At 26.7% G+C, this 23097-nt stretch overlaps 1 protein-coding gene across 2 annotated transcripts in view; it reads right to left on the bottom strand.

Moving 5' to 3' along the window:
- The window catches only part of LOC130445539 (activating signal cointegrator 1 complex subunit 3-like), a 39272-nt gene that overhangs the window by 15180 nt on the left and 995 nt on the right, over positions 1–23097 (bottom strand). For both annotated transcript variants that reach the window (XM_056781223.1, XM_056781224.1), the window contains exons 4-17: positions 22044–22506; positions 21821–21974; positions 21611–21732; positions 21207–21550; positions 10474–11025; positions 8411–8597; positions 8125–8249; positions 5480–5704; positions 5306–5425; positions 4985–5236; positions 4756–4929; positions 2132–2428; positions 1515–1800; positions 1171–1460 (exon numbers count right to left, since the gene is read on the bottom strand). In XM_056781223.1, coding sequence (XP_056637201.1) covers positions 1171–1460; positions 1515–1800; positions 2132–2428; positions 4756–4929; positions 4985–5236; positions 5306–5425; positions 5480–5704; positions 8125–8249; positions 8411–8597; positions 10474–11025; positions 21207–21550; positions 21611–21732; positions 21821–21974; positions 22044–22506 — 3591 coding nt within the window. The remainder of the gene's footprint in view (positions 1–1170; positions 1461–1514; positions 1801–2131; positions 2429–4755; positions 4930–4984; positions 5237–5305; positions 5426–5479; positions 5705–8124; positions 8250–8410; positions 8598–10473; positions 11026–21206; positions 21551–21610; positions 21733–21820; positions 21975–22043; positions 22507–23097) is intronic.

Here is a 23097-nt window from a genome sequence, read left to right on the forward strand (position 1 = left end):
GGATCAACTTTAAAGCACTGTATTTCGAAAATAATGGGTGTGAAATGTGGTAGCAATAATTTCAGAGATAAATTAACATTTTACAAATGGAAACCATAGAAAAAAACTATGGAAAATAAGTAAAATTATTAATAACGTTTATTTAGAACTTTTTCAAGATTATATTATGAAATAACCTATACAAAAAATGTTATAGTTCATAGAATAATTAATTCGAAATCAATATGAAATATGTGGCTGTAGAGGTGATGGTGTAGAAGATTTACATTTACATAGAAAGAAGTTTATGTCAATTTCAATATAATAAAATGAGGTTAGAGTTTCAATATTTATTTATTGTTGAAATAAAAATTAGTTGTAATTCAAAAACTACAAGGATTGTGAAAAATTGAGCGTCATTGAAGCGGTAATTTTTCAAAAAACGAATATTTAAAAAGGAAAATGCACCAAAAAAGAATTTTGAGTGTTTTGGTGGAGAAATATGTAGATTGATTTAAAAAATCGTAGAGTCGACAATAATGTATATATTGCGTTCAAACTTCGATGGATAATTCTCTAAGGATCAATTTTCAATTAGAAAAATGATGAGAGTCCTATCGGTTGATAATTTGGAAATTTAATGGGTCAAACTGAAAAGATCACAAATTAAAGACGATCAACTTTGAAGCCTTATATATAAAAAAATATGAATACCAGTAAGCTAAAAATTTCACAATTTATAAAATAGTTCATTATGAATTCAAAAATGGTATTATTGATGCTCTAAAACCAATAGTTTAGAAGATTTAACCAAAAGAATAGGCATATGTCATTGCTAATGAGGTTAGAACTCAAAAATTATAGTTTCAAAAAGAATTTCACATCTAAATTACAGTCTTTTGTAGTTGATTTAGATTGAAAACGCAAACAAAAATAAAAAATCAAAATTTTAAAACAACAAAAGTTTTCTATTTCAAAAATTCTACCCCAAATTAGGTAATATTCAACTTTAAAGCCCCATATTTCGAAAAATAGTACCATAACCGACATAAATCAATCAAAATAACATCAAACCATGATTATATCATATATATCTAAAATACGATATACGAGGTGCGTTAAAAAAATACAGTAAACTAATATTATTATATAGACACGTAAAATCGATAATCGAATAAAAAATTCGCTTACCTTCAATTGAGGTTCATTTTGAAATAACCTCAAAATGCACATTTCGGCGACAATGGTTTTCCCTGAACCCGTAGGAGCCCCCAATATGATCGGACTGTTAGTATAATAACAAGAATGGAACACTTGACTTTGTACAGCGTTAAAATGTGTGAACGGATACAAATCTTCGTAGGATTTATTTTTCAAAACAGTTTTCGGAAGAGGCTGCACGTCCAAAATTTTAGTTTGAAAGGATTCCGAAGTGAAAAGTTTCAAATCTTCCGATACAATCGTCTGAATCGATTCAGAATCTGCATAAAAATTATTAAAAATCCATTACAGATTCGTATTTAATTTCGACTCACGTAAAAACTGACTGTTGACAACCCTGATGAAATATTCCAACGAAAGGGGTTTCAATAAAGGAACGGTCAAAACCAGTTCGATAACCTCCTCGTTTGTACACATCCTTTTGGTCACTATGAAGGATTCCATGTGGTAAATGCTGTCGTTTTGTGGGTCTTCTACCCAAGCGTAATAATGTTGGACGGTACCATGGATGCCGTTGTCCCATTTGAACTTAGGTGTTATGAGGAGCTTAACCCTTATGACACCTTCTGTTATGGGTTTGACGATAAAATCAACCTCCACCTGGATTTGGTTATTTATAACAAAAATTCATCAAAAAATTCAAAATTTGACTCAAATGTAAGTATATATAGAAAAAAACTGGTGATTACAGATGAAAATTGAATTATTTTGTAAATTTTTATAGTCAGTTCACTAATAAAAGGAATTTTGAACGTTAATTTATTAAACGGACTATAACTAGCAAAAATATTAAAAAATCCAATTCAAATATATGTATATAAATAAAAAACTATTGATTTTAGATAAAAATGAAATAATTTCGAAAATTTCTAGTCTGTTTGCTAATAAAAATTTGGGAAACGGTTTATTCGATAAAATAAATCAAACTTACCTGTGGAAAAACCTGGCAACAATGTTTCACTTTGTTAGCTAGGTATTTATTACGAAACAACGCCTCCAATTCCCTTTCGGACATATGACAGAGTTCCCAAAAGGGCATATTGAGACAGTCCCTTGCGCGTTGCGAATTCAGATGAGGCGCCAATTCTTTGAATTGCATCAAGGGATGTAGATCGTCCCAAATTTGCAGTTCCAACATTTGGGCGAGTTGCAAAGTATTGCTAACTTGTAAAGCGTAATCTTTGTCTTTCGCTATTTCGAATAAGGCCCTAGCCAATCTGGTTACGGTCTAAATAGAAAATCAATTTCTAATGAAAATAGTTTAGATATGTATAAATAGGCCTAGAGAACAATAATTTATAAATAAAAAAGAAGACTGTAGATTTTTTGAAGAATATAAACAAAGCAGTAGTTCAAATGTACCTTTGGTCGACTTTCGAAGTAGAATATCCAAAAAAAAGCTGTAGACACACACCAGAGTAGTTCAAATGTACTTTTTTTTAAACAATATAATTAAAGTAAAATTAGCGATGGTGGGGGAATATCTAATATTCGATAAATGTCATAATTAACAAATAAAATTGACATATGACAGATTGCAAATGCCAAATAATGTATTTACACAAAAATGCACGAGATTGTGCGCTGTGAATTGAATATAAAAGAAGAAAATGACAGTTGGTTGGTAGATTGTCTATCCAAACCCGATAAAGTAGTTCAAATGCGCGTTCAATATATTGGAAATGTAAAAAAATTTGTAAACAATGATATAAATGACAATATAAAAGAAGAAAATGACAGTCGGTCGTCAAAATCTATAGGAAATGTCAAAAAAGTTGTAAACAATGATATAAATGACAATATAAAAGAAGAAAATGACAGTCGGTCGTCAAAATCTATAGGAAATGTCAAAAAATTTGTAAACAATGATATAAATGACAATATAAAAGAAGAAACTGACAGTCGGTAGTTAAAATCTATAGGAAATGTCAAAAAAGTTGTAAACAATGATATAAATGACAATATAAAAGAAGAAAATGACAGTCGGTCGTCAAAATCTATAGGAAATGTCAAAAAATTTGTAAACAATGATATAAATGACAATATAAAAGAAGAAAATGACAGTCGGTCGTCAAAATCTATAGGAAATGTCAAAAAAGTTATAAACAATGAAATAAATGACAATATAAAAGAAGAAACTGACAGTCGATTGTCAAAATCTATTGGAAATGTCAAAAAAGTTGTAAACAATGATATAAATGACAATATAAAAGAAGAAAATGACAGTCGGTCGTCAAAATCTATAGGAAATGTCAAAAAAGTTATAAACAATGAAATAAATGACAATATAAAAGAAGAAACTGACAGTCGATTGTCAAAATCTATTGGAAATGTCAAAAAAGTTGTAAACAATGATATAAATGACAATATAAAAGAAGAAACTGACAGTCGGTAGTCAAAATCTATAGGAAATGTCAAAAAATTTGTAAACAATGATATAAATGACAATATAAAAGAAGAAACTGACAGTCGGTAGTTAAAATCTATAGGAAATGTCAAAAAAGTTGTAAACAATGATATAAATGACAATATAAAAGAAGAAAATGACAGTCGGTCGTCAAAATCTATAGGAAATGTCAAAAAATTTGTAAACAATGATATAAATGACAATATAAAAGAAGAAAATGACAGTCGGTCGTCAAAATCTATAGGAAATGTCAAAAAAGTTATAAACAATGAAATAAATGACAATATAAAAGAAGAAACTGACAGTCGATTGTCAAAATCTATAGGAAATGTCAAAAAAGTTGTAAACAATGATATAAATGACAATATAAAAGAAGAAAATGACAGTCGGTCGTCAAAATCTATAGGAAATGTCAAAAAAGTTATAAACAATGAAATAAATGACAATATAAAAGAAGAAACTGACAGTCGATTGTCAAAATCTATTGGAAATGTCAAAAAAGTTGTAAACAATGATATAAATGACAATATAAAAGAAGAAACTGACAGTCGGTAGTCAAAATCTATAGGAAATGTCAAAAAATTTGTAAACAATGATATAAATGACAATATAAAAGAAGAAACTGACAGTCGGTAGTCAAAATCTATAGGAAATGTCAAAAAAGTTATAAACAATGATATAAATGACAATATAAAAGAAGAAACTGACAGTCGGTCGTCAAAATCTATAGGAAATGTCAAAAAATTTGTAAACAATGATATAAATGACAATATAAAAGAAGAAACTGACAGTCGGTAGTCAAAATCTATAGGAAATGTCAAAAAATTTGTAAACAATGATATAAATGACAATATAAAAGAAGAAAATGACAGTCGGTCGTCAAAATCTATAGGAAATGTCAAAAAATTTGTAAACAATGATATAAATGACAATATAAAAGAAGAAAATGACAGTCGGTCGTCAAAATCTATTGGAAATGTCAAAAAATGTGTAAACAATGATATAAATGACAATATAAAAGAAGAAAATGACATTTAGTTGTCGAAAACTAGAACGCGGTAAAGTAGTTCAAATGTACACATAGCGATCCAGTTTTCAACACAATTAAACGAAATTAGAGCGAAAGATATTAAAAAATGTCGTTTTACCTGCATAATAAATTGTGTATCCGATACCAAAGACGAAACCCTAATCGGTGCCCTACTTATATTCGCCTGTATCAAAATAATTACTTTATCAACATACGAGGAAAAGTCCAAATTAATATCGTACATATTATATTCACGCAATCTATCCAATTCGTGAATCTCGTCTAACCTAACCTAAAAAAAAATCAAATTTTCGACAAATTTCCGCCATTTTTTTTACAAAACTCACTTGAATTTGCGCGAATTCCGACGCTTCGCTGATTAGTTGCAATAGGGCCGATTCCGATATATGCCTATCGAATTTTTCGTAAAACATTTCCATAGTTCTATAAGAAATATAATAAAAACTGGCGATCCTACCGAAATTGGTCGGTCGCAGTTCGCCCAAAGTCTTGTCGAAACGAATCAATTGAGATTTTTCTAGAATATTAGCGGCCGCGTCCAATTGTCCTTGCAGGAATAAATTGAAATGTTTAACATCCTAAATAAAAAAAAAAAAAATTGAAAAAAATAATAATTCGACGGTGTAAATGAGAAGAAGATCCGTTACCCAAATCTCGTTATAGGTTAGACCGTAAACCAGGGGATTTTTTTTTATTCGTACAAACAAAAAAGTATTCGCCAACCATTCCATGGCTTCCTTTATATTCGATACCGTCCCCAAGACAATCTGAAAAAAAAAAAAATGTTTCTTCCAACTACCCTTATCCGGATAGAAACCTACCTCGGCATTCAAATTATCCGGAACGCAGTTTAGAAACTGACTCTCGATAGGAACCTGGGATAACATTAGCCCCATGTATTTGGACATGTTGGTCATGGAGGTGATGATTATACCATGACCGGATGTGTCGTATTGGGGTCTACCAGCTCTACCGAATATCTGTTGTACATCCAACATATCCATGTCGACGAAAGTCGATTTAGTGGCGTCGTAATGAAGAGTTCCCTGTATAATAAATATAAAATCTTATATTCCAAGTATATCTGATATTGTCAGTAGTTCAAATGATCCAACTTTTGATCCGAAAGTGCAATTTCAAGTATTATGCTTGAGGTATCCCTGATATTGTCAGTAGTTCGAATGTCCCAAGGACTACATTTTCGTTATTAGCGACTTTTATTTACTTTTGATAGATGATCGACTTCAAATTTCATAAATGACAGTCAACTTGGTAACTGGAGATGATTGTGAATGTCATTGAATATTGACAAATGACATTCTGTCATCACAATAGACAAATTAATAATAAATGTAAACAAGGGAATATATTTTCAATAGCTGTCAATTTTGAAGTATTAAATATTGACAAATGACATTGGCATGACAACTAATGTAAAATTTTGACTAATGACATTTCGCCTTGTATTTTTTGACGAATACTACTCGAGATTTTTTGACAAATGACATTTTTACTAAAAATTTTCTACTTTGCCTTTTATTGAGGCTCAAAATTCGAACATTTGACAAATGACAAATGACATTTGAACCTTATATTTGATCGTGACTGTCATTAAATATTGACAAATGACATTGGCATGACAACTAATGTAAAATTTTGACTAATGACATTTCGCCTTGTATTTTTTGACGAATACTACTCGAGATTTTTTGACAAATGACATTTTTACTAAAAATTTTCTACTTTGCCTTTTATTGAGGCTCAAAATTCGAACATTTGACAAATGACATTTGAACCTTGTATTTGATCGTGACTGTCATTAAATATTGACAAATGACATTGGCATGACAACTAATGTAAAATTTTGACTAATGACATTTCGCCTTGTATTTTTTGACGAATACTACTCGAGATTTTTTGACAAATGACATTTTTACTTAAAATTTTCTACTTTGCCTTTTATTGAGGCTCAAAATTCGAACATTTGACAAATGACATTTGAACCTTGTATTTGATCGTGACTGTCATTAAATATTGACAAATGACATTGGCATGACAACTAATGTAAAATTTTGACTAATGACATTTCGCCTTGTATTTTTTGACGAATACTACTCGAGATTTTTTGACAAATGACATTTTTACTTAAAATTTTCTACTTTGCCTTTTATTGAGGCTCAAAATTCGAACATTTGACAAATGACAAATGACATTTGAACCTTGTATTTGATCGTGACTGTCATTAAATATTGACAAATGACATTGGCATGACAACTAATGTAAAATTTTGACTAATGACATTTCGCCTTGTATTTTTTGACGAATACTACTCGAGATTTTTTGACAAATGACATTTTTACTAAAAATTTTCTACTTTGCCTTTTATTGAGGCTCAAAATTCGAACATTTGACAAATGACATTTGAACCTTGTATTTGATCGTGACTGTCATTAAATATTGACAAATGACATTGGCATGACAACTAATGTAAAATTTTGACTAATGACATTTCGCCTTGTATTTTTTGACGAATACTACTCGAGATTTTTTGACAAATGACATTTTTACTTAAAATTTTCTACTTTGCCTTTTATTGAGGCTCAAAATTCGAACATTTGACAAATGACAAATGACATTTGAACCTTGTATTTGATCGTGACTGTCATTAAATATTGACAAATGACATTGGCATGACAACTAATGTAAAATTTTGACTAATGACATTTCGCCTTGTATTTTTTGACGAATACTACTCGAGATTTTTTGACAAATGACATTTTTACTAAAACTTTGACGCATAAATTTTCTTTTATTGAGGCTCGGAACTCGAACATTTTTGACAAATGACATTTGAGCCTTATATTTGATAGTGACTGTCATTAATTATAGACAAATGACGTTTTCATTTCAAATATCATAAAATTTTGACAAATGACAATCGAACGTCGGGTTTTTGATGAAATTTTTGACAAAAAACATTTTTTCAACATCATCAATTCAACAAATAGATAAATTATGTCACAAAAATACCTCAGCTAAACCAAATAAGTGAAAACTGAAAATAACCGAGTAGTTCAAATGACCCAAACAATATATTTTTAATAAATACCATAAAATTTTGTCACATGATATTTCCAATATGCATTTTTTGAGATTTTTTGACAAATGACATTTGTAATTTGCTTTTGTTTATAAGTGTCATTAAATATTGACAAATGACAATTATTACAACATTTTGGTAAATGACATTCTTTCAGTACCTCAACTGAAGATTTGTTGACAAGTGACATTTACATTTAATTATTACTGTCATTAAACATTGACAAACGACATTTCTAAATCAATTCCAACGATAAAATAAACTACGGAAACAATATTTGTGTAGCATATATAACATAGTAGTTCAAATGTATCACGGGTGAGATAAAATTTGATGAAAATTCGTTAATATATAAAGAAAACTCACCCTTATAATAACCGCATGCGCCGGTAAATTAACACCCCAAGCTAATGTTGTAGTACAAATGATAACTTTTAAAAACCCATCTCGAAATAACCTTTCCACCTCTAACCGATCAGATCGAACCATACCTAACATCAAACATCATAAAAAATTAATAATTACACCATAATAGTTCACCTATACATCTACAGGGTGATGATATATTTCGTATAAATTATTCGAATTCCAACAAAAATGGATAAATAATTTATACAGTTTGTCCCTGACTGGGTAAATTGAAATATTATACCTGCGTGGTGGATTCCGAAGCCCTGAGGTATCAGATACGCCAAATCTCCACTTTTGTAAGCGTTTCTTAGACCCCTTACATTTTTTTCCGGTTCGAATAACGACAATGTATTTTTTTCTTGCGCTAATTCTATTAATTTTCTAGCTACTGACGCTGTGGCGTTTCTAGATGTTACAAATACCATCGCCTGTAAAATTTCCCATAATTTCACATCAAAATGTTTTTCATTTACTCCTATCAGGCTACTTGACAAATGACATTTGTACATTGTGGTAATAAATTTGTCTGTCATCAACTTTGACAAATGACATTGGGTTTTGTGACAGATAAATGACATTTGCTATGTAATTGTAATAATATTTTGACAGATGACATTTACAAATTTTTGTTTGTAGTCATGGCGTTTGCTAATTGCAATTCTTGTTACCTCCTACTGTCATTTTGACATTTAAGACTATTTTTTTTTTGTTTATGGAATTGTCATAATATTTCGATGTTTTTAACTGTCATAAAGTTTCGAAAAATTTGTTAATTGTTTTATTTTTGGACAATAGCAGATGACATATTTGGGTAGTTGCCTCTGTCATAAATTTGACAAGTGACGTTGCATTTTTTTATAGCTGCAATTGTCATTATAATTTGACAGATGACATTTACACATTTTAATTAAGTTTGCCAACGAATTTGAAACAACGACATATTTGCTAATAGCAATTTTTGTTTCGTTCCACTGTCATTTTGACATTTTTTATTTAATTCTAGCAGTTGTCACAATAATCTGCCACAATTTTTGATGTTTTTAACTGTCATGAAGTTTTGGAAAAAAATTCCATCATTTTGTTTGTCCCTGTCATGAACTAGACAAATGACATTTGACGTGACGTTTTTGGCAATTAGTCTGTGATTGTATTCGACAAATGGCTGCAAATTGTCATTTTTTGACGATTGCTATTGTAGTGAATTTGACAAATGTCATTTGAAGTAGCATTTTTTGGCGATTGCCATTAATAACTTGACAATTGACGTTTGACGTAGCATTTTTTGGCGATTTTGTCTGTCATTAATTCTACAAGCGACATTTTCCCGGCTATAATCTGTCGTTATACTTGACAGATGACATTACATTACTTCAAAATTGTGTCAATCACGAATTAGACAAATGACATTTGACATACGATGTTTTATTGATTGCGTCTGCAGGAATTTGAAAACTGACAGTTGAACCATCATTTTTTGCAGATTGTCACTGTCCTAAATGACATTTTTTGGTTATAACGACTGCTATTAACGACAAATGTCATTTGAAGTAGCATTTTTTGGCGATTGCCATTAATAACTTGACAATTGACGTTTGACGTAGCATTTTTTGGCAATATTGTCTGTCGTCAATTCTACAAGCGATATTTTCTCGGCTATAATCTGTCGTTACACTTGACAGATGACATTACATTACTTCATAATTGTGTCAATCACGAATTAGACAAATGACATTTGACATACAAGTTTTTATTGATTGCATATGCAGGAATTTGAAAACTGACAGTTGAACCATCATTTTTTGCAGATTGTCACTGTCCTAAATGACATTTTTTGGTTATAACGACTGCCATTAATGACAAATGTCATTTGAAGTAGCATTTTTTGGCGATTGCCATTAATAACTTGACAATTGACGTTTGACGTAGCATTTTTTGGCGATATTGTCTGTCGTCAATTCTACAAGCGACATTTTCCCGGCTATAATCTGTCGTTATACTTGACAGATGACATTACATTACTTCATAATTGTGTCAATCACGAATTAGACAAATGACATTTGACATACGATGTTTTATTGATGGCGTCTGCAGGAATTTGAAAACTGACAGTTGAAGCATCATTTTTTGCAGATTGTCACTGTCCTAAATGACATTTCTTGGTTATAACGACTGCCATTAATGACAAATGTCATTTGAAGTAGCATTTTTTGGCGATTGCCAATAATAACTTGACAATTGACGTTTGACGTAGCATATTTTTCCACTTTCCAATAATTTTAGATCATTAGATGGAAAATAACTTACCTGATGTCCTTCTCTGACGAAACTAACCACCTTTTCGTAACAAACCATATCCATAACCTCATTTTCGTTATTGTTCTTCTTCTTGCAACCGATAAATGAAGTGGTTAACGGTACGGAACGGAAACGGTTATCGAAGAAGAAAAGCCCCGAACGGGGATTAACTTTCAGGAAATTAGCCACGTCCATATAACCCGGCAACGTCGCCGATAACGCTACGATTCTAATCATACTCTGACTACTGACCACTTGTCTCAACGTCCTCGCCACTAGAGCTTCTATTACGGGTCCCCTGCTACCGTTCAACAAATGAACTTCATCGATTATAAGGAGTTTCACCAAACCGACTACTTCAGTATCGACCGCTCCTTTTCTAGTTATCACATCCCATTTTTCTGGGGTTGTAACCAACATTTGAGTTTCGGCTATTTCCTTTTTACTCAATTGCATATCGCCTGTACATTCTTTCACTGTTATTCCTATCGGGGCAAGCTTCTTGGAAAAGTTGACAACCATTTCGGTGGCCAAAGCTTTCATCGGACAAACATAGATGATCTGAAATAATCCGTTTGGACATATTATCATAGTAGTTCAAATGTTCCAACTGAATTTCAACGTATTTTCCATAGTTGAGAATTTTTTTGAAATGAATATCGTGAACAGTTTCCACAATTGTGACTATCACTGTATTTTTTTATTGTGATGACAATAATCAAACTTTTATTAACGATTTTTGTTTATCAAAATCAATTTAATGAAAAAAAATGTGAAATTAATATTTTTATAACATTTATAATGAAGTAGTTCAAATGTTCCCATTGAATTTCAACGTATTTTCCATAGTTGAGAATTTTTTTGAAATGAATATCGTGAACAGTTTCCACAATTGTGACTATCACTGTATTTTTTTATTGTAATGACAATAATTAAACTTTTATTGACGATTTTTGTTTATCAAAATCAATTTAATGAAAAAAAATGTGAAATTAATATTTTTATAACATTTCTAATAAAGTAGTTCAAATGTCCCTACTGAATTTCAACGTATTTTCCATAGTTGAGAATTTTTTTGAAATGAATATCGTGAACAGTTTTCACAATTGTGACTATCACTGTATTTTTTTAATATGATGACAATAATTGAACTTTTATTGACGATTTTTGTTTATCAAAATCAATTTAATGAAAAAAAAATGTGAAATTAATATTTTTATAACATTTCTAATAAAGTAGTTCAAATGTCCCTACTGAATTTCAACGTATTTTCCATAGTTGAGAATTTTTTTGAAATGAATATCGTGAACAGTTTTCACAATTGTGACTATCACTGTATTTTTTTAATATGATGACAATAATTGAACTTTTATTGACGATTTTTGTTTATCAAAATCAATTTAATGAAAAAAAAAATGTGAAATTAATATTTTTATAACATTTCTAATGAAGTAGTTCAAATGTCCCCATTGAATTTCAACGTATTTTCCATAATTGAGAATTTTTTTGAAATGAATATCGTTAACAGTTTTCACAATTGTGACTATCACTGTATTTTTTTATTGTGATGACAATAATCAAACTTTTATTGACGATTTTTGTTTATCAAAATCAATTTAATGAAAAAAAAAATAGTGAAATTAATATTTTTATAACATTTATAATAAAGTAGTTCAAATGTCCCAACTGAATTTCAACGTATTTTCCATAGTTGAGAATTTTTTGAAATGAATATCGTTAAAAGTTTTCACAATTTTGACTATCACTGTATTTTTTTTATTATGATACAATAATTAAACTTTTATTGACGATTTTTGTTTATCAAAATCAATTTAATGAAAAAAAATGTGAAATTAATATTTTTATAACATTTCTAATAAAGTAGTTCAAATGTCCCAACTGAATTTCAACGTATTTTCCATAGTTGAGAATTTTTTTGAAATGAATATCGTGAACAGTTTTCACAATTGTGACTATCACTGTATTTTTTTAATATGATGACAATAATTGAACTTTTATTGACGATTTTTGTTTATCAAAATCAATTTAATGAAAAAAAAATGTGAAATTAATATTTTTATAACATTTCTAATGAAGTAGTTCAAATGTCCCCATTGAATTTCAACGTATTTTCCATAATTGAGAATTTTTTTGAAATGAATATCGTTAACAGTTTTCACAATTGTGACTATCACTGTATTTTTTTATTGTGATGACAATAATCAAACTTTTATTGACGATTTTTGTTTATCAAAATCAATTTAATGAAAAAAAAAATAGTGAAATTAATATTTTTATAACATTTATAATAAAGTAGTTCAAATGTCCCAACTGAATTTCAACGTATTTTCCATAGTTGAGAATTTTTTGAAATGAATATCGTTAAAAGTTTTCACAATTTTGACTATCACTGTATTTTTTTTATTATGATACAATAATTAAACTTTTATTGACGATTTTTGTTTATCAAAATCAATTTAATGAAAAAAAAAATAGTGAAATTAATATTTTTATAACATTTCTAATAAAGTAGTTCAAATGTCCCAACTGAATTTCAACGTATTTTCCATAGTTGAGAATTTTTTTGAAATGAATATCGTGAACAGTTTCCACAATTGTGACTATCACTGTATTTTTTTATTGTGATGACAATAATCAAACTTTTATTGACGATTTTTGTTTATCAAAATCAATTTAATGAAAAAAAAAATAGTGAAATTAATATTTTTATAACATTTATAATAAAGTAGTTCAAATGTCCCAACTGAATTTCAACGTATTTTCCATAGTTGAGAATTTTTTGAAATGAATATCGTGAACAGTTTTCACAATTGTGACTATCACTGTATTTTTTTAATATGATGACAATAATTGAACTTTTATTGACGATTTTTGTTTATCAAAATCAATGTAATGAAAAAAAAATGTGAAATTAATATTTTTATAACATTTCTAATAAAGTAGTTCAAATGTCCCTACTGAATTTCAACGTATTTTCCATAGTTGAGAATTTTTTTGAAATGAATATCGTGAACAGTTTTCACAATTGTGACTATCACTGTATTTTTTTAATATGATGACAATAATTGAACTTTTATTGACGATTTTTGTTTATCAAAATCAATTTAATGAAAAAAAAAATGTGAAATTAATATTTTTATAACATTTCTAATGAAGTAGTTCAAATGTCCCCATTGAATTTCAACGTATTTTCCATAATTGAGAATTTTTTTGAAATGAATATCGTTAACAGTTTTCACAATTGTGACTATCACTGTATTTTTTTATTGTGATGACAATAATCAAACTTTTATTGACGATTTTTGTTTATCAAAATCAATTTAATGAAAAAAAAAATAGTGAAATTAATATTTTTATAACATTTATAATAAAGTAGTTCAAATGTCCCAACTGAATTTCAACGTATTTTCCATAGTTGAGAATTTTTTGAAATGAATATCGTTAAAAGTTTTCACAATTTTGACTATCACTGTATTTTTTTTATTATGATACAATAATTAAACTTTTATTGACGATTTTTGTTTATCAAAATCAATTTAATGAAAAAAAATGTGAAATTAATATTTTTATAACATTTCTAATAAAGTAGTTCAAATGTCCCAACTGAATTTCAACGTATTTTCCATAGTTGAGAATTTTTTTGAAATGAATATCGTGAACAGTTTTCACAATTGTGACTATCACTGTATTTTTTTAATATGATGACAATAATTGAACTTTTATTGACGATTTTTGTTTATCAAAATCAATTTAATGAAAAAAAAATGTGAAATTAATATTTTTATAACATTTCTAATGAAGTAGTTCAAATGTCCCCATTGAATTTCAACGTATTTTCCATAATTGAGAATTTTTTTGAAATGAATATCGTTAACAGTTTTCACAATTGTGACTATCACTGTATTTTTTTATTGTGATGACAATAATCAAACTTTTATTGACGATTTTTGTTTATCAAAATCAATTTAATGAAAAAAAAAATAGTGAAATTAATATTTTTATAACATTTATAATAAAGTAGTTCAAATGTCCCAACTGAATTTCAACGTATTTTCCATAGTTGAGAATTTTTTGAAATGAATATCGTTAAAAGTTTTCACAATTTTGACTATCACTGTATTTTTTTTATTATGATACAATAATTAAACTTTTATTGACGATTTTTGTTTATCAAAATCAATTTAATGAAAAAAAAAATAGTGAAATTAATATTTTTATAACATTTCTAATAAAGTAGTTCAAATGTCCCAACTGAATTTCAACGTATTTTCCATAGTTGAGAATTTTTTTGAAATGAATATCGTGAACAGTTTCCACAATTGTGACTATCACTGTATTTTTTTATTGTGATGACAATAATCAAACTTTTATTGACGATTTTTGTTTATCAAAATCAATTTAATGAAAAAAAAAATAGTGAAATTAATATTTTTATAACATTTATAATAAAGTAGTTCAAATGTCCCAACTGAATTTCAACGTATTTTCCATAGTTGAGAATTTTTTGAAATGAATATCGTGAACAGTTTTCACAATTGTGACTATCACTGTATTTTTTTAATATGATGACAATAATTGAACTTTTATTGACGATTTTTGTTTATCAAAATCAATTTAATGAAAAAAAAAATGTGAAATTAATATTTTTATAACATTTCTAATGAAGTAGTTCAAATGTCCCCATTGAATTTCAACGTATTTTCCATAATTGAGAATTTTTTTGAAATGAATATCGTTAACAGTTTTCACAATTGTGACTATCACTGTATTTTTTTATTGTGATGACAATAATCAAACTTTTATTGACGATTTTTGTTTATCAAAATCAATTTAATGAAAAAAAAAATAGTGAAATTAATATTTTTATAACATTTATAATAAAGTAGTTCAAATGTCCCAACTGAATTTCAACGTATTTTCCATAGTTGAGAATTTTTTGAAATGAATATCGTTAAAAGTTTTCACAATTTTGACTATCACTGTATTTTTTTTATTATGATACAATAATTAAACTTTTATTGACGATTTTTGTTTATCAAAATCAATTTAATGAAAAAAAATGTGAAATTAATATTTTTATAACATTTCTAATAAAGTAGTTCAAATGTCCCAACTGAATTTCAACGTATTTTCCATAGTTGAGAATTTTTTTGAAATGAATATCGTGAACAGTTTTCACAATTGTGACTATCACTGTATTTTTTTAATATGATGACAATAATTGAACTTTTATTGACGATTTTTGTTTATCAAAATCAATTTAATGAAAAAAAAATGTGAAATTAATATTTTTATAACATTTCTAATGAAGTAGTTCAAATGTCCCCATTGAATTTCAACGTATTTTCCATAATTGAGAATTTTTTTGAAATGAATATCGTTAACAGTTTTCACAATTGTGACTATCACTGTATTTTTTTATTGTGATGACAATAATCAAACTTTTATTGACGATTTTTGTTTATCAAAATCAATTTAATGAAAAAAAAAATAGTGAAATTAATATTTTTATAACATTTATAATAAAGTAGTTCAAATGTCCCAACTGAATTTCAACGTATTTTCCATAGTTGAGAATTTTTTGAAATGAATATCGTTAAAAGTTTTCACAATTTTGACTATCACTGTATTTTTTTTATTATGATACAATAATTAAACTTTTATTGACGATTTTTGTTTATCAAAATCAATTTAATGAAAAAAAAAATAGTGAAATTAATATTTTTATAACATTTCTAATAAAGTAGTTCAAATGTCCCAACTGAATTTCAACGTATTTTCCATAGTTGAGAATTTTTTTGAAATGAATATCGTGAACAGTTTCCACAATTGTGACTATCACTGTATTTTTTTATTGTGATGACAATAATCAAACTTTTATTGACGATTTTTGTTTATCAAAATCAATTTAATGAAAAAAAAAATAGTGAAATTAATATTTTTATAACATTTATAATAAAGTAGTTCAAATGTCCCAACTGAATTTCAACGTATTTTCCATAGTTGAGAATTTTTTGAAATGAATATCGTTAAAAGTTTTCACAATTTTGACTATCACTGTATTTTTTTTATTATGATACAATAATTAAACTTTTATTGACGATTTTTGTTTATCAAAATCAATTTAATGAAAAAAAAATAGTGAAATTAATATTTTTATAACATTTATAATAAAGTAGTTCAAATGTCCCAACTGAATTTCAACGTATTTTCCATAGTTGAGAATTTTTTGAAATGAATATCGTTAAAAGTTTTCACAATTTTGACTATCACTGTATTTTTTTTATTATGATACAATAATTAAACTTTTATTGACGATTTTTGTTTATCAAAATCAATTTAATGAAAAAAAAATAGTGAAATTAATATTTTTATAACATTTATAATAAAGTAGTTCAAATGTCCCAACTGAATTTCAACGTATTTTCCATAGTTGAGAATTTTTTGAAATGAATATCGTTAAAAGTTTTCACAATTTTGACTATCACTGTATTTTTTTTATTATGATACAATAATTAAACTTTTATTGACGATTTTTGTTTATCAAAATCAATTTAATGAAAAAAAATGTGAAATTAATATTTTTATAACATTTCTAATAAAGTAGTTCAAATGTCCCAACTGAATTTCAACGTATTTTCCATAGTTGAGAATTTTTTTGAAATGAATATCGTGAACAGTTTCCACAATTGTGACTATCACTGTATTTTTTTATTGTGATGACAATAATCAAACTTTTATTGACGATTTTTGTTTATCAAAATCAATTTAATGAAAAAAAAAATAGTGAAATTAATATTTTTATAACATTTATAATAAAGTAGTTCAAATGTCCCTACTGAATTTCAACGTATTTTCCATAGTTGAGAATTTTTTTGAAATGAATATCGTGAACAGTTTTCACAATTGTGACTATCACTGTATTTTTTTAATATGATGACAATAATTGAACTTTTATTGACGATTTTTGTTTATCAAAATCAATTTAATGAAAAAAAAAATGTGAAATTAATATTTTTATAACATTTCTAATGAAGTAGTTCAAATGTCCCCATTGAATTTCAACGTATTTTCCATAATTGAGAATTTTTTTGAAATGAATATCGTTAACAGTTTTCACAATTGTGACTATCACTGTATTTTTTTATTGTGATGACAATAATCAAACTTTTATTGACGATTTTTGTTTATCAAAATCAATTTAATGAAAAAAAATGTGAAATTAATATTTTTATAACATTTCTAATAAAGTAGTTCAAATGTCCCAACTGAATTTCAACGTATTTTCCATAGTTGAGAATTTTTTGAAATGAATATCGTTAAAAGTTTTCACAATTTTGACTATCACTGTATTTTTTTTATTATGATACAATAATTAAACTTTTATTGACGATTTTTGTTTATCAAAATCAATTTAATGAAAAAAAAATAGTGAAATTAATATTTTTATAACATTTATAATAAAGTAGTTCAAATGTCCCAACTGAATTTCAACGTATTTTCCATAGTTGAGAATTTTTTGAAATGAATATCGTTAAAAGTTTTCACAATTTTGACTATCACTGTATTTTTTTTATTATGATACAATAATTAAACTTTTATTGACGATTTTTGTTTATCAAAATCAATTTAATGAAAAAAAATGTGAAATTAATATTTTTATAACATTTCTAATAAAGTAGTTCAAATGTCCCAACTGAATTTCAACGTATTTTCCATAATTGAGAATTTTTTTGAAATGAATATCGTTAACAGTTTTCACAATTGTGACTATCACTGTATTTTTTTATTGTGATGACAATAATCAAACTTTTATTGACGATTTTTGTTTATCAAAATCAATTTAATGAAAAAAAATAGTGAAATTAATATTTTTATAACATTTATAATAAAGTAGTTCAAATGTCCCAACTGAATTTCAACGTATTTTCCATAGTTGAGAATTTTTTGAAATGAATATCGTTAAAAGTTTTCACAATTTTGACTATCACTGTATTTTTTTTATTATGATACAATAATTAAACTTTTATTGACGATTTTTGTTTATCAAAATCAATTTAATGAAAAAAAAATAGTGAAATTAATATTTTTATAACATTTATAATAAAGTAGTTCAAATGTCCCAACTGAATTTCAACGTATTTTCCATAGTTGAGAATTTTTTGAAATGAATATCGTTAAAAGTTTTCACAATTTTGACTATCACTGTATTTTTTTTATTATGATACAATAATTAAACTTTTATTGACGATTTTTGTTTATCAAAATCAATTTAATGAAAAAAAATGTGAAATTAATATTTTTATAACATTTCTAATAAAGTAGTTCAAATGTCCCAACTGAATTTCAACGTATTTTCCATAGTTGAGAATTTTTTTGAAATGAATATCGTGAACAGTTTCCACAATTGTGACTATCACTGTATTTTTTTATTGTGATGACAATATTTGAACTTTTATTAACGATTTTTGTTTACCAAAATCAATTTAATGAAAAAAAAATGTGAAATTAATATTTTTATAACATTTCTAATAAAGTAGTTCAAATGTCCCAACTGAATTTCAACGTATTTTCCATAGTTGAGAATTTTTTTGAAATGAATATCGTGAACAGTTTTCACAATTGTGACTATCACTGTATTTTTTTAATATGATGACAATAATTGAACTTTTATTGACGATTTTTGTTTATCAAAATCAATTTAATGAAAAAAAAATGTGAAATTAATATTTTTATAACATTTCTAATAAAGTAGTTCAAATGTCCCCATTGAATTTCAACGTATTTTCCATAATTGAGAATTTTTTTGAAATGAATATCGTTAACAGTTTTCACAATTGTGACTATCACTGTATTTTTTTATTGTGATGACAATAATCAAACTTTTATTGACGATTTTTGTTTATCAAAATCAATTTAATGAAAAAAAATGTGAAATTAATATTTTTATAACATTTCTAATAAAGTAGTTCAAATGTCCCAACTGAATTTCAACGTATTTTCCATAGTTGAGAATTTTTTGAAATGAATATCGTTAAAAGTTTTCACAATTTTGACTATCACTGTATTTTTTTTATTATGATACAATAATTAAACTTTTATTGACGATTTTTGTTTATCAAAATCAATTTAATGAAAAAAAAATAGTGAAATTAATATTTTTATAACATTTATAATAAAGTAGTTCAAATGTCCCAACTGAATTTCAACGTATTTTCCATAGTTGAGAATTTTTTGAAATGAATATCGTTAAAAGTTTTCACAATTTTGACTATCACTGTATTTTTTTTATTATGATACAATAATTAAACTTTTATTGACGATTTTTGTTTATCAAAATCAATTTAATGAAAAAAAATGTGAAATTAATATTTTTATAACATTTCTAATAAAGTAGTTCAAATGTCCCAACTGAATTTCAACGTATTTTCCATAATTGAGAATTTTTTTGAAATGAATATCGTTAACAGTTTTCACAATTGTGACTATCACTGTATTTTTTTATTGTGATGACAATAATCAAACTTTTATTGACGATTTTTGTTTATCAAAATCAATTTAATGAAAAAAAATAGTGAAATTAATATTTTTATAACATTTATAATAAAGTAGTTCAAATGTCCCAACTGAATTTCAACGTATTTTCCATAGTTGAGAATTTTTTGAAATGAATATCGTTAAAAGTTTTCACAATTTTGACTATCACTGTATTTTTTTTATTATGATACAATAATTAAACTTTTATTGACGATTTTTGTTTATCAAAATCAATTTAATGAAAAAAAAATAGTGAAATTAATATTTTTATAACATTTATAATAAAGTAGTTCAAATGTCCCAACTGAATTTCAACGTATTTTCCATAGTTGAGAATTTTTTGAAATGAATATCGTTAAAAGTTTTCACAATTTTGACTATCACTGTATTTTTTTTATTATGATACAATAATTAAACTTTTATTGACGATTTTTGTTTATCAAAATCAATTTAATGAAAAAAAATGTGAAATTAATATTTTTATAACATTTCTAATAAAGTAGTTCAAATGTCCCAACTGAATTTCAACGTATTTTCCATAGTTGAGAATTTTTTTGAAATGAATATCGTGAACAGTTTCCACAATTGTGATTATCACTGTATTTTTTTATTGTGATGACAATATTTGAACTTTTATTAACGATTTTTGTTTATCAAAATCAATTTAATGAAAAAAAAATAGTGAAATTAATATTTTTATAACATTTATAATAAAGTAGTTCAAATGTCCCAACTGAATTTCAACGTATTTTCCATAGTTGAGAATTTTTTGAAATGAATATCGTTAAAAGTTTTCACAATTTTGACTATCACTGTATTTTTTTTATTATGATACAATAATTAAACTTTTATTGACGATTTTTGTTTATCAAAATCAATTTAATGAAAAAAAATGTGAAATTAATATTTTTATAACATTTCTAATAAAGTAGTTCAAATGTCCCAACTGAATTTCAACGTATTTTCCATAGTTGAGAATTTTTTTGAAATGAATATCGTGAACAGTTTCCACAATTGTGACTATCACTGTATTTTTTTATTATGATGACAATAATTAAACTTTTATTAACGATTTTTGCTTATTGGAATCAATTTAATGGAAAAAAAAAATATAAAACTAACAATTTTACGTCATTTATATCATAGTAGTTCAAATGTACTCAATGTATTATGTTAAAACTCGCCTTAAAATCGTTTTTCCTTATCAGACTCCCTTCCATGTGGCATTTCACCTGGTGTACTATACTGAGAAGGGCTATATTGGTTTTACCGGCTCCTGTAGGTGCGCAAACCAACATATTCTCGTTAGAATGGTAAGCTACCGGAAATACTTCGGATTGTATCCTATTAAATTGATTAATATCTCGAAATACCAATTGTCCTATCGAATCCAACGAAGATATTTCGACTAGTTCCATATCTTTGACGTCACCTTTTTTTCCACCTGGTATAGTGAATTCCACGTAATCGGAAGTTATTTTTTTCTTGGCGTTATCTGGTTGAGCTATCGACATACCCTCGTATTTAGCTGCAACAGAATAAGTTATAATAAGAGTTAATTTATCGATTTCACCTCGTATATATTTACTTGTAATCATGTGGTTTCTTAATTGATCGTGTATGTGGGGGTATTCTTCTGAATCGAGTATTTGAAGGGATGATTTTTTGAAAATTGGGGTATTTTTTGCCACGTCATATTCAACTTCGGTCCTAAAAAACATTCAGGTGGCTAAATATTAATTTTTTTTTCAGGTTAAAACCATAAAAAGATTCTAATTTTCCAAAATTTGATACCCACTGTCTCAATTCTGTGGAAGAAAATTTTGTTTTGTCCTTTTTTTCAAGTTTCCTCAATTTTTTCGATAACAAACTTTCTTTTTCTGACTGTACAGTAACTTGACCTGCTATCATTTCAGTAGGATTCTTTTTATTACACCTCGTATTTTCACCTTCTGTAAATATAAAAAAATTAATTTTATACACGAAATATAAAAGATTTATTATTTAAAAAATAAAATTACCGTATAATTGAGAAGTATAATCGATTTTTTCGTATCGATGTTTAATAATTTCGGTTAAAAAATCGAACGATTCATAACCGAAGGTTTCCAAAAAATATTCCATCACCTCATCGTTGGTTTTATTAGAATTGAGCTCGGTGTGTACTATACCCTTAAAATCTCTGTAATCGTAACCCGTAATGGATTGTCCGTAACATTGGAACATAGTTTCTAATGGATAACCGTTATCATTGACAACATGTTGATTAGTTTCCTTCGGTTTTATATATAACAATGAGAAATTATCTTTTTGGGGCTTTTCTAAAAATCTATCGATTTCGGGAAAATCTTCTTTCAACGGAATGTAAAATAATGGATCTGTTTCTTGTAGGTTAGAATTTACGACTTGGTTTGTATCTAAATTTCTGGTGTTATTTGCCGTGTAAAAGTTATTTGGTAATCTGTCAATCAGGTTTTCCAGAGCCTAAAATAATTTTTTTATTAGAAACTATCCAAATATCAATTTTTTGTATATATTCTACTATTTGGTATGATATTTTTGTACCCTCCTCGTATTTTTTGCTATAGAGAATCAAAAAATGTTTCAATTTCAATGTATTTTCAATAAAAACTTTGTTTTTACACTTAAAACGGACGTTTAGAAAAAAAATCAATTTTTTTGTATACATTCTACTAATTGGTTTGGCAATTGTATACATCGTGCTTCCCTCGTTTTTCTTGTTGTAGACAATTATAAAATCTGGTCTGGAAATCGTATCCCCCTCGTATTTCTAGATCTAGAAAATCACAAACTCATCCGATTTCTATAAAATCTTCGTTTTTACACAAGAAAATTGATATTCTGAAAAAAAATCAATTTTTTCCATATATATTAGTAATTGCTTTTTGGTTAAAATCTTTCTTTTTAAACAAAAAAAATCGTCATTTTGCTTAAACTTAAGATTTTTGTGTATATTCTATTAAATGGTTTGGCAATCGTGCCCTCCTCGTATTATTGGGTCTATAAAATCATTTGATTTCCATGTACTTTCTATAAAATCTTGGTATTCACACA

Source organism: Diorhabda sublineata, chromosome 6 (genome assembly GCF_026230105.1).
Source record: "Diorhabda sublineata isolate icDioSubl1.1 chromosome 6, icDioSubl1.1, whole genome shotgun sequence".
Lineage (NCBI taxonomy): Eukaryota > Metazoa > Arthropoda > Insecta > Coleoptera > Chrysomelidae > Diorhabda > Diorhabda sublineata.